This window comes from Gopherus evgoodei, chromosome 1, assembly GCF_007399415.2.
Source record: "Gopherus evgoodei ecotype Sinaloan lineage chromosome 1, rGopEvg1_v1.p, whole genome shotgun sequence".
Classification (NCBI taxonomy): Eukaryota; Metazoa; Chordata; order Testudines; family Testudinidae; genus Gopherus; species Gopherus evgoodei.
Genome location: NC_044322.1, coordinates 22,982,700 through 22,996,148, shown reverse-complemented (window position 1 = coordinate 22,996,148; position 13,449 = coordinate 22,982,700). Strand labels below are relative to the sequence as shown.

Below are 13,449 nucleotides of genomic sequence, written 5' to 3'. Positions count from 1 at the left end.
AGGCAAACAGATAAAGAGAAGACTGAGGAAGGGAAATGAAAGTTTAAAAAAGAACAGATGCTCCATTTTATAGTCTGGTAGTATATGGGTGAGGAATGTTGTCACCATCAGATCAAACTTATAGTTCTTTACTTGGCCATGCCAAGTCCGAGGTCCATCTGAGGCTTTAATGGAAGGCTGATTTGGTGAAGAGGTCTGGTTGTTGGACAAACTATGTTTACATTACAGAGCTTATGCAGGCACAGGCCCCTGGTGTAGATGAAGCATGCGCTGACAGGAGTTTTTCTGCTGGTGTCAGAACAACACCTCTCCAAATAACATTACCTGTGCCAACAGAAGCACTCTTCTGTTGGCATAGTTGCATCTACACTGGGGTTTTATCAGCAAAGCTATGTCACTAGGGTATGGCTTTTTTCACACCGCTGACTGACATAGCTATGCTGGTATAAATTTTAAGTATAGCCCTAGCCTTTGTTTCCTTCCCTTTCCCATTAGCAAAAAACATTGAAGACACCATCAGATAAGAAAGAAAAGACAAATCTAGGACTGTCTAGGCTACATTGTTAAAATCTGAGAAACACTATGGACTGAAGTTCAGTTAACCTGAAACCATTAGAATCATAGCTAAGAGTGGAAAATAGAGAAAAACAGAGAAAAAGTACAGAATGAGCAAACAAAATAATCAAAAAGCAAAACGAATCCAACCTGATGCCTCCTCCTTCCAGTTCGCTCTGGTTTTATACCTCCTCTCTCATGGAAAACTACCAATCTGTTCATAGCTGGAACTATGAACCTGAAAGCTGTTCCAGAGCTTTCCAGTAGCCTTCATAACACAAATAATCTTAACTTAAAAACATACAACCTTAAGCAATCTAAAACATCAACATAAAGACAGTTCTCAAATCAAGATTCCTTGTGTGCAATCATCTTCTAATTATCATGACCCTAATTAAGTGATTTTAGCCCTTCAAGGTACTTAATCCATAATACACAGGTCTTACATCTGGCAGAGACTCTTTCCATGTCCTTTGATCACATTGTTACAGTAAGTCCAATGTGGAGAAGTAGATTCAGAGTTCTCCTTATAGAAATTATAATTGAACCCATGAAAGTGGATATGGTCACCCAAACTTAAGAAGTTTGATAATTTACCATTCACAAATCCCTGAAGACACATCTATTAAATTATACATTAGAAACATTTTTTAGAAAATAGTTAAGGATAAAATTTTTAAATGTAGATAACACAAATTGAACAAGTACAAAATACTTCATATTATCAAACCAAATTCTCAACACAAAGTAAGTCTTTAAATAATTCTAAAGAATTATTAGCTGATATGATAAGAAATGGAAATATAAAGTGATGAAGTTTAGAAAACTGTTCAAAATCTACTAAACCAACCTGAAAATATTGAACCACTGTAAAATACTGAATCTGATTTTTTTCCTTACTTGAGACTTCAATGCTTGAAGTTGAGCTTCGAAATCCTGAGCCATCTCATATTTAGTCTTCTGCAAGCTGTCTAACTTCTGTCGAAGTATACCTACCTACATTTAGAATAAACATTCAAATTTACTTTTTCCAAACAATTTCTAAAAGGTTAATATTTAACATTGACAAAATTGTAAATAGGACTGGTGCCCCAAAGGTAAATATTTTTATTGTACATATTTTAACAAGTTATTAAAAAGTAAAATTAGATACCACAAACTAAATTGCTTAAGTTTGAGATTTTGTACCCAAAAAGTCCATTGCATATTTACATAATAATTTGCAAGATGGATTTTTGTCCAAATTTCTTTACTAAACTTGAATTACACAAATGCAAATTGTTGGGAGACATTAGGATTGCACTATTGTCTCTGAATGTATACTCAGTAGATATGACTGTGCATCTGTACAGTGTCTAGCAGAAAGGGCATCTGATCTTTGATTAGTAATCCTAGGTGGTACTGCAATATAAATAGTAATAATGATGGAGTTGCCAAGGTGTAAATGAAGGCCTAATTTGGCCTGGAGAACCTTTATAATTAGTGAGAAGGAAAGAATCCATTTTGACTTTAAAATCCCAGATTGAATTAACTGGGCTGGCATTTAGAAAAACCATCAAATCAACTTTTCACTTGTAAACAGTGGACATATTTGAACTGGACATAATTGAGACACACTAAATATTGAACCACTCAATGACATTTTTACAGTAATTTTTGCAGAGCAGAACCACATTTTAATACAAAATATCAGAGATCATTATGATCTTTTAGAACTTGTTCTGTATTCTGATGTGATACACTGAACAGGCATATTTATAAAGCATGCTATTAACTAACTCCTAGAATTAAATGCTTTCTTTATAGGAGATGGTATTCATGTACGTACCTCTTGACCTTTCAGATCCAACTTGCTTTGGGCATTTGCTAATTCTTGATCCCGGACATCCATTCTTGCCTCTAAAGCTTGCACCCTCCTTTCCCATTCCAGTTTCTTGTTGTTTACCATGATCAATTTGGTAGATTAATTCTGAAGCTCAGCTTCACATGGAGAAGCTCTAATAAAAACACAAATTTTCCAAATATAGATTTAGAGACAAAAATATTTTTATTCAGATTACTGTAATTTATTTACTCTCATAGAAATACCAGATCTTTAGGGTGGGAGCAGAAGGGGAGGAGCCTTAAAGCTAAAGGATGACTTCAAACGTAGTCAAATCCCAGTTCATGATACTTACCTTAGCTTGAAGTTAGGGTCGGAGGCTACAGTGTTTTTTTAAAGCCCTTACGTGGCAGTTCCTGCATGTATTCTGGACCTCCTATCAAGTATAAATATCTTATAATCTTCCTGATTACAGTGGACTACTGTGGAAGAATCAATGCAACAACAGTAGCCACACAATAGTGCTGCCATATAATATATAGTTAAATTAGCAGCTTGATTTCATTATTTTTTGTCAAACTGATATTTTCCCCTGCAGATCTGATAGTAGGTCATATAAATAACATGCTTTGCTGAATAGTAAACTGTAATTTCCACCAAGTTCCATCTCTCAAAATCCCAAGTGTGGAGAGTGCAAAACTACATCCTGCCAGACCTGGATTTGGTCATACAACCCATAGCTAATATAATGGTTCCCAACATTTATTTGCTGGAGCCCTAAGAAAGGCTGTCAGATAGTGCTTCCATCCCTATGTCTCTATTCTATATTGTTTAGACCATACCCATTACTCTGGTATGTGGGTGCCTTACAGAGTGAAGGATAAACAGGAAGACCAGCATCTGTCCTATGAGATTTCTTCTCCATTCACCCTCTCGTATGGAAAAGTTATGTCTTTTTCTTTAACTATGAACCTGATTCACTGCTTCATTACTCCAGTTTTACACAGGTGTAACTTCATTTCTGTGGATTTATTCCAGTGTAAAACAAGAGTAATGCTATTGTGAGTCCAGTCTTACCAAAAGAGAGCAACTGAAAAATTGGTGTGGTCAAGCTTGATAAGCCAGTTGAAGGGAATATTTTGACTGAACACTTCCATTAATTTGGGCATTTAAACAAATCCTACCCTGAAAATCCTAGACGGAGAGACTTAAATTAGCTGAGTATTTAGAAAGCTTGCACATAGCAAGTACAGATATTTCTACCCAAAAGAAAAGGTGGTTATTCTAATTATTCAAGGGGAAATAGTTAACTCTATCACATATAAGTGAACTGATATTTTCAGAAACAGATTAACTATTTAAATATAAACATTTTAATTAGAAAAGCTTGATATATTAACAGCAATATTTTTTGTTACAACATCAGACACTGAGATAAGTTTAAAAAACACCTTGTTTCAAGCAGGTTAATTTTTCACTGATATGATTAACATCTCTGAATAGCATACAGACTGTGCTCTTCACATAGTGCAGTAGAAAGTGACAGACACTGGGCATCTAGGAGCTGGTGGTGTAATTTCCAGCTTGGATATACATACTTGCTCTAGCTCTGATTGAGATAGTGTGCTAAAAATAGAAGTATAGCCCTGGTGATGCAAGCAGCAGGTTGGCTAGCCATCTGAGTACGATCACATCTGAAACAGATATATACTTAAGCAGCTAGACCCTGCCACTTGCAATGCTGTAGTGACACTACTATTTGTAGGGTGTTAGCTTGATCACAGCTGGAAATTACACCTCCTTCTCTGATGTAGACATATCCATTGTCTTCCCACTATCAAACTAAAGCAATCATTCAGATCCTGCAGTCCTAGTACAGAAATAACTTCCAGAATGTCACCAATACAACAAAAGTATTTTAGAGGTCTTTGTGACCAGTTGTTTGACCAATGTGAAGGCCAAAAGGTTTTAAAACTAAGTCTACTTAACAAGATTGCTAGTTATTGACTTTCCCAGTCTGACTGGTAAAAGAGCTCAAGCAACAAAGCATCTCCTATTAAATCAACAGTTTTACTTTCACTAAAAAGAAAAAAGCCCAGTCATGAGAAAATGTCCTTTTCAGGAGATGAAGAAACCTTTTTCCATTGTACTTGTGCTGTTCCTAAAAGCAGAATTGCACAATATCTTCAAACACAAAGTAGTAATGATTCCAAACCTTTGAAGTTAAGTTTGAAATTCATCCTTTTCAACAGGACTCCTTTGACACTGATGAATGACATTTTTACAATGTTATTTCCAGGTCATGACTCTTCATAAGCAGGAAGGCTATTTACTGTCGAGAGATTTGAACAGAGACTAACTAGCCCTGTATTTACATTCCTGAACTGGATATTAAAGGCGGTAAGAGGAAATGTAATCAGAAACTCAGTATTTGTTGCCTTCTCAATTAAAAGTAAGTCAGGGTATTATCTCATTTTTTAAATTTATTTAAACATTTTCAATTATTATCCAAACATTAAATCAAATGTGTATTTGAGGACTACACCTCTTACCATTTTTATAACTGTTTATTTAAGAAAGTTTACAATAATTGCCATATACATATTAGGAATAAAACATTAATATTACAACACTGGGATTATATTTTTGTTTAGAGAAACATTATGCAATGATGTAACAGTGAACATCTCTCTATTTAGCAGGATGTTATCATATTACAAAGTGAGCCTCTTACCACCAGACTGTCTTGTTTCTGGTGAATGAAACGACTGACTACTCTATTTATCAAACCAGGTGTCTCTATCAAACATTAATATTCAAAAAAAATTGGGCAGGCATGGTAGTTCTTTGCAGGCGAATATACATTGTCTGAGTATTGAATAAATAGTAATCAAGTATCTAAGCATCTGTTTGTCTTCTATTTTACTGGGGTATGTAACTGACTTAATTTTTCCATAACAACATCCTCCCTTATTTTTTAGGACCACTCCTCTAATTTTGAACTGTGTTTCTTTTCTCAATGAGAGGCTATCAGTAGCCTGGAATCTAGAAGCACATGAGTGACTAATTCTTCATTTCTTTGAATGAGACCATTTCTACCATGAAGCCCCAACGATTTTTAATATTTCATTACTAATCACATCCTAATGCTCTCTAATGACTAGAAATGTCCATCATGAATATAATCTCCTCTTTAATCACAATTTCTCCAACATTTCCTCCATTCAATGTCTCTTTCCATTGCAAAGTACCACTGAAACAGGATCTTAAATAAATTTTCTTTTATTGTACTACAAACTGAAGTTTATGGTCATCTTCTTTTCCAGATCAAGGCCCATTCCTTTCAGGTAATTTGTCTATCCAATCCTTTTCCTCTGGTGCATATATAAACTATATTGCTTTGTTAGGAAAGATGTCAGGAGGTCAGACTAAATAATCTTGTGGTCTTTTCTGCCCTTAAATTCTATGACTCTATTCAAAGATTGATATAAATTAGTTAGATTTTTTCTTTCCTAATTGACCAGAAGCCATTATTGTGTCTATGAAAGTTAGCTTTCTGTATAAAATAACTTTTCTAGAAAATTGCGACACATAGGCTGGGATAAGGTATTTAGGCTCCTAGCTTCCATTGCAATTGTTCTCAACCCATGGCCCAATCAGCACACAGCTGCAACCCATGTGACATCCTCAGGGCCATACAGGTAGGATATATATTAGAGAGCTGCATATGCAGTCCACAGTAGTAAACAGATTGAGAACCACTGTTCCATTGATTTCAAAGGCAGTTAGGAGCCTAAATATCTTTGAGGATCTGAACCATAATGCCTAACTTGAAGGCCTGGTACCATGGAGAGTGGGACAGTTAAAGATCAAGGCAGACAGAGACTGTCATAAACATCCTCCTTGTTTTAAGATCCAAGGAGTTTGGAGCAGTGTGAAGCCTCTCAAGGCAACCCAGGGAGGGGAAAGTCTGGGGGGAAAAGGAGGGGGATGGTTAATTTCTCCTTGTTTTAAGACCCAAGGTTCCCCAGAGAAGGTTTTGGGGGAACAGAAAGTGTGCTAGACACTAATTTCTGGCTGGTGGCAGGGTTACCAGATTTAAGCTAGTAATTAAGCTTCAAAGTGTTCATGCAGGTCCCCCACATCTGTACCCTAAAGTTCAGAGTGGGGAAAGAAACCTTGACAGAGACATTCCAGAACCAGGGATATGAAAAGGGTATAGCTGATCTCTGACTTGCTTCTTGTATCAGGCAGGGCATCAACCTCCCAAAAATACAAATAGTAATCCACTGTAAGCAAGTACTGTTTTTCCTTGAAGGTAAATAAGTCTACTCCCACTTTCTCTTATGGTCAGGTGGGCAGCTCATGTGGTAAGTCTCATTCTGCAAGTGGTTATCACATAAACAGGTGTCACACCCTTCTATCAAATGTATTCATTCCTGGCCAGTAAACATATGCTTGAGCCTGTCTAAGACAGCTGTCATGCCCAGCTGTGAGGCATATTTTTTATGACATCCCAATGCAATGAGGTGGGGACAATAGCTCTCCTCCTCAAATATGCACACTCAGCTCATCTTTAATTTGAAAATATGGTTCTGCTCCTACCAGTAGTTAGCTTTTGTCTTCTGGCCACCCTGCTAGTATGCTGTCTTGACTGCCTGTAATTGGATTTTTTTCATAATGTCTTTGATTTCCATCATCTTAACTAGTAGATAGTGCAGCAAGTTAATGGATTTAATATCCTGATTCCTCTTCCCCCAACTCCCTGGTGCTGGGATATATGACCTGCTCAGGGCGTCAGCTAACACCAGTAATTGTTCTGAACAACATCTGATCTCCACCTGATAGTGCTGGAGGTGCATCAACATGAACTGCAATCTCTTTGGAGCACTAAGAATGGACTTTGCCATAACTGTCTCTAGGAATTTTGTGGTCTGACTGCACTATTAATGAGTGATCATAATGTGCTGATGGAATCACTTAACCTCAAATACAACAACCACAAACTCTTTTTCTATTTGGGCATACCCATGTTCAATCTCTGACAGGGCTCTGTGGGCATAAGCGACCGGCTGCTCCTGTAAAAGAGCTACACCCAAACCTTTCTCCAGTGCATCGTACTGGAGTGTCAGTGGCTCTTCTAGCATCTGTTATAATTTATTTCAGTATGTTAAATGCTTGCTGTTGGGAGCTGCACACTCAGCATCCTGCCTTGTGAGTTGATGTATTGGTTCCACTGCTGCAGACAGGAAGGAGAAAAACTGGACAGAAAATGTATCATTTCTATGAGCTGAACCCCTTTTATATTCACTGGCGTAGGCATGCCTCTGACTGCTTTGATCTTGTTAGAATTTGCTTTCAGTTCCGTTGCTGTGAGCAGATGTCCCAAAATATCATCTCATGCTCTCTGAGTTGCATTTTTCTGGCTGAGTTTTATGTTCTTGTCCTTGTATTGCTGCAGAAAAGCCTGGAGTTTTCTGTCATGGTCTTATTCAGCTTCTGTTTCGTTGCTCTGTTCACCTATACTGAGGATATCATCTGCAATTATTTTAACACAGGCAGTCATTCCAGGGTCCCATCTAGAACATGTTGGGTGCTAGGCTTATGCCCACCAGCATTCACAGCCATCTATAGCATTAAATGGTGTTGCAAAGGTGTCAGCATGTTGGACTTTTTATCCAGGCTTATGTGCCCAAACCCATTTCTCACATCATATACCATAACGATTCTGGCTTTGGAAAGTTCTGGCAAAATTTTATCAATTGTGGGCAATAGATAGTGGCATCTTTTCAATGCCTGGTTCACTGGCTTTGGGTCTCTGCAGATGTGCAATTTGCCTGTTGGCTTCTTTACCACCACCATGCTGCTTACCCAGTTCTAGGGCTTCTACAGGTTCTATGATACTCATGCTCTGCAGACTTTCGAGCTCCTTCAGTACTGGATGGCACAGTGTCACTGCAATTTTCCTTTTGTGGTAAGCATACAGGTTCCACTGTGGGGTCTACTTCCGGTTGCAGTTTCCTTTGAGGCACTCATCGCCTTTGAAAGCATCCCCATATGCTTTTAAAATTGTCTCCATTGTCCATGGAACGCCCCCTTTTGCTTCTTGCACTGCAGCTATAAAATTCTGACACTAGATCCTGATCAGATCCATGGCTTCTATAGCTGTATACCCTAAGAGAGGTCTGGAGAGCTTACCAGCCACAACCACAAACATCAGATACCATCTGTTACTTTTCAGGTTAGTTACTGTGAGGTCACATATTCCTATAGGCTACATCAGGGATCGTCAACCTTTGGTCCATGGCCCGCCAGGGTAAGCACCCTGGTAGGCTGGGCTGATTTGTTTACCTGCCGCGTCCACAAGTTCAGCTGATTACGGCTCCCACTGGCCATGGTTCACCGCTCCAGGCCAGTGGGGGCAACGGGAAGCAGCGACCAGTATATCTCAGCCCATGCACTTCCTGCAGCCCCATTGGCCTGGAGCGGCGAACCGTGGCCAGTGAGAGACGTGATCAGCTGAACCTGTGGATGCGGCAAGTGAACAAATCAGCCCGACCCACTAGGGGCTTATCCTGGTGGGCCGCATGCCGAAGATTGCCGATCCCTGGGCTACATTATGCTCCCACTGTACATTAGCAGACTGCACCTTCCCTTTGTAATGAGTGTCTTTGAGTCCAGTTTACACTGAGGAATCACACTGCAGGAAGCCGCACCATCTAGCTGAAATCGCATAGGGCATTTCACTATTAACAAAGTTGCATGTACAGAAGTTGGTGTTGTCCCTTGTGTCCCAGCAGCCTGAACCTGATATGCTCTTAGACTCATGTCATCATTGCTGTCCATTTCTCTCTTGTATAAGTCTGACTGAATCTTTGAGACCTTCCTCTGCTCTTGCATACACTGACAATGGCTCAAATTGTCATATGCAATACTGTCCTAGCTCAGGCACTGCTCCTTTACCAGTCATGCTTTCTCCCAAAGTAAATGCATCTCACTATGGGTATGATAGTCTGGCCACCTGCTCTCCTTTTGTTGTCTCATCTCATGTACTTTTTGGGGTATAGTGCTTCCTAGGGCTTTCATCCTGTCATTTGTGGCTTCCAGTGCATGCCCCATATTTAAGCATCTGTCTAATATGGGATCATCTTCTCTGAGCAGCCGCTCCCACAGGTGGTGATCCCAACTGCCACAGTCCTGACTAAGGAAGTCTGTCTAGTCCCCATATATATATAAAACAGTAGCAAAGGGGTCTATCTCCACACTCCTTCAGACTGGTCTCCAGTGAAAAACCTGTGTTGCTCCACAGTTTCGTTTTGCTGTGGAGAGCAACAGGTCTCCAGGGCTCCTAGGACTGCAGTGAGGCTGGAGGCAATGGTGAGCTTCAAAGTGGTGCAGATTTCTCTGCCTTGTTCCCCAATAAGGTAAATAATAGTTTAACTTTCCTGCTGTTCTCATTCTCCTCCATGCCAGGATTGCACATTGATTAGCTAGTATTTTTGATAAAATCTTTGTATCATGATTCAGCAGTGATATGGCCTATAAGAGATGCATAAAGATAAGGTCTTTTCCAACTTTAGGGAGACCAACAGTAGCTTCTTTCATAGATTGTGGAAGTTCCTCGACAATTAAAGGTACCCCTCAATATAAATATCTTGAAAAATGTAGCTGAAAGTCAATCAGGTCCTGGAGTTTTATCACTTTTTCTTCTTCTGTTTCTTCTCTAAAGGTTCTTTATCAATTTTATACATCTTTAGCAAGCCTGCTGTATTTCTAGATAATTTTGAATACCTTCAGAGCTTGGAGTATCTGAAGTATATACCTTTATAAAAAGCAGCAAAAGTGACACATTTCATTAGGATGAACAACTATCTTTTGCTGATTGTTTTGCTACTGAATGCCTTTACAGTTCGAAGCCAATAACTTATCACTTTTATTTCCTTTTTGTAAAACATCTGTATAATTAATGACTTTTTCAGTAGTCTGTCATCAACATATGCAATTCCCCCCTAATATTAATGAATTATCTATTTACTTTTTTTGAAACTTTTTTTTCCACGGGGAAAATTTGGTGGGTGCTCTGCACCAAGCGGCAGCTCCCCAACCTGCCCCTCTGCCTCAGCTCACCTCCACCTCTGCTTCGCCTCTTCCCCTGAGTGCGCCGTGAGCCCGCTTTTCCCCTTGGCTCCCAGCGCTTGCGCTGCGAAACAGCTGTTTCATGGTGGCACGTGCAGGCAGGGAGGGGGGAAGAGGTGGAACGCAGTGTGCACAGGGGAAAAGGTGGGGCTGAGGCAGGGATTTGGGGAGGAGTTCAATAGTGGCAGGGAGGGGCAGATTTGGGGGCGGACTTTGGGGAAGGTGTTGGAATGGGGGCAGGGCAGGGGTGGAGTCAGGGCGGAGCCAGAGGGCATGAGTACCGGGAAAAATTGGCACCTATGTGTTCTTATATGATGCTGTGGGTACTGCCTAAGGAGTTCTAGACATCATTTGGGCCTCCTGTCTCCACAGTTTAAAGAGGTAGCTGATAAGAGTCAGTTGAGAGTCCCTGTTTTGTTCAGTGATCACTAGAGCTGAAGTCACTGATAACCAGGTCTGGGTGCTGAACCCTAGACCTGCTGTGGGACAGTGTTGAACTGAAAGTGACTGAACAGATTGCACTAGCAATGAGGTTCCCCACTATCTGCTGAAGTCATTGAGAGCTGGATTATGTGTTGGAACTTCAGAATGTTATGTCATGGTAGAGAAGCAGGGCAAAGTGAACGATGTAGCAGAATGAACAGCAGCAGCCGTGGGCAGCAATGGCAAAGGGAACGGCAGCAACTGTGAGGCAGTTGCAGAGTGGCTGCAGCAGCAGAGGCATTGCTCGATGCCTTCACCCTCCCTGGGGTGGGAAGTGAACCTCTGTGAATACACCTGAACTCTGGGTCTCCACTAACCAAGGACAGCAAATGTGAGTGGGTACAACAGGGGCGGGGGGGGGGTTAGTGTTAAGGGACATTTGTTTGTTGGGCTTTCACACTACAAAGTGAGAAACTGAAGCAAAGAACCATGCCCAACATACTGTGAGGTGGGTGTTTGCCTATCGTCACATGCTTTCGAATTATGGTTGTGGTGTTTTGCCAAATTAATGTTGGGTCCCCTTTCCCCTTTTAATCAAAGTTCATTTTGTTGTAAACAGACTTAATGCTTCTGAGAGGGGAAGTATTACCCCTTAGAAGCACCCAGCAGTGTTATTTTGTTTTCCCAGATTGCTTGGTGGGACGTTGAGCCAGTTCTATTTTGTGTTGTTAAGAGAAACCACTAGACTAGAACCTGGCCCTTGTTGTTGCCAATTTGCCCTGTTGTTGTTGCCCTGGTAGAAGGGTTACAGATGTAAATGGTAGAATTACATATAATAACAGAAAAGGCATAAGTATTCAATGAATATTTCTGTTCAGTATTTGAGTAAAGACTGATAATATAGTCTCACCATACGATGATGATAACACTCTGTTCCACTAGTATGTCAGGTGGATGTTAAACAACAGCTGCTAAAGTTAGACATTTTTTAATCCGCAAGTCCAGATAACATGCATCCAAGAGTTTTAAAAGAGCTGGCTGACAAGCTAGACTGTTTTTATTGATTTTCAATAAGTCTTGGAACACTGGAGAAGTTCCAATAGACTGGAAGAAAATTAATGTTGTGCCAATATTTAAAAAGGATAAAGAGGTTGACCTAGGTAATTATTGGCCTGTCAGTCTGACATTGATCCTGTGCAAGATAATGGAGTAGCAGATAAAGTATTCAATTAATAAACAATTAAAGAAGGGTAACATAATTAATGCCAATCAACATTGGTTTATGGCAAATAGATCGTGTCAAACTAAATTATTTTTTATGAGATTACGTTTGGTTGATAGAAGTAATAGTGTTAATGTAATATACTCAGATTTCTGTAATGCATTTGACTGTACACATGACATTTTGATTAAAATCTAGAATTATATATAATTAACATGGCACATATTAAATGGATTAAAATCTGGCTAACTGATAGGTCTCAAAATGTAACTATAAATAGCAAATCATCATGGAAAGGGTGTGCTTCTAGTGGGTCCCTCAAGGATTGGTTCTTGGCCCTATCATTTGTATTAATGACCTGGAAGAAAACATAAAATCATCACTGATAAAGTTTGTAGATGACACAAAATTGGGGGAATGGCAAATAATGAAGAGGACAGGTCACTGATTCAGAGCAATCTGGATTACATGGTAAACTGAGTGCAAGCAAACAATGTATGTTATGTTCACATCTAGGATCAGGAATGTAAGCCAGACTTACTTGATGGGGGGCTATATTCTGGGAAGCAGTGACTCTGAAAAAGATTTGGGGCTTATGGTGGATTATCAGCTGAACATGAGCTCTCAGTGTAATACTGTGGCCAACATGCACTCACTCCCTTGATGAATAAACAGGGGAATCTCGAGCAGGAATATAGAGGTTATTTTACCTCCATATTTGGCACTGCTGCAACTGCTGCTGGGAGTACTGTGACCACAATTCAAGAAGGATGTAGAGAAATTGGAGAGGGTTCAGAAAAGAGACAAAAAATGATTAAATGATTAGAAAACCTGGTTTATAGTGACAGATTAAGTCTATTTAGCTTAACAAAGAGAAGGTTAAGGGGTGACTTGATTACAGTTTATAAATAATTACATGGGGACAAATATTTACTAATGGGCTCTTCAGTCTAGTAGAGAAAGGTATAACAGGATCCAATGGCTGGCAGTTGAAGCTAAACCAATTCAGACTGAAAATAAGGTGTACATTTACTGTGAGCATGATTAACCATTGGAACAATTTACCAAGAGTCATGGTGGATTCTCCATCACTGACAAACATTTTAAATCGAGATTGGATATTTTTCAAAAATATATGCTCTGGGATTATTTGGGGGAAGTTCTATGGCCTGTGTTATACAGGAGGAAAGAGTATATGATCACTATTGTCCTTTCTGTCTTGAATCTATGAACCTATAATTGAGGGCCCCTTACTGAAAACTTCCTGCACCAACAGTTCCTGTACGATATA

At 39.6% G+C, this 13,449-nt stretch overlaps 1 protein-coding gene across 1 annotated transcript in view; it reads right to left on the bottom strand.

Moving 5' to 3' along the window:
* The window catches only part of DEUP1 (deuterosome assembly protein 1), an 84,303-nt gene that overhangs the window by 59,774 nt on the left and 11,080 nt on the right, over positions 1–13,449 (bottom strand). Inside the window, 2 exon segments of the mRNA XM_030559318.1 lie at positions 1,456–1,551; positions 2,384–2,552. Of these exon segments, the coding sequence (XP_030415178.1) occupies positions 1,456–1,551; positions 2,384–2,503 (216 nt within the window). The 5' untranslated portion in view covers positions 2,504–2,552.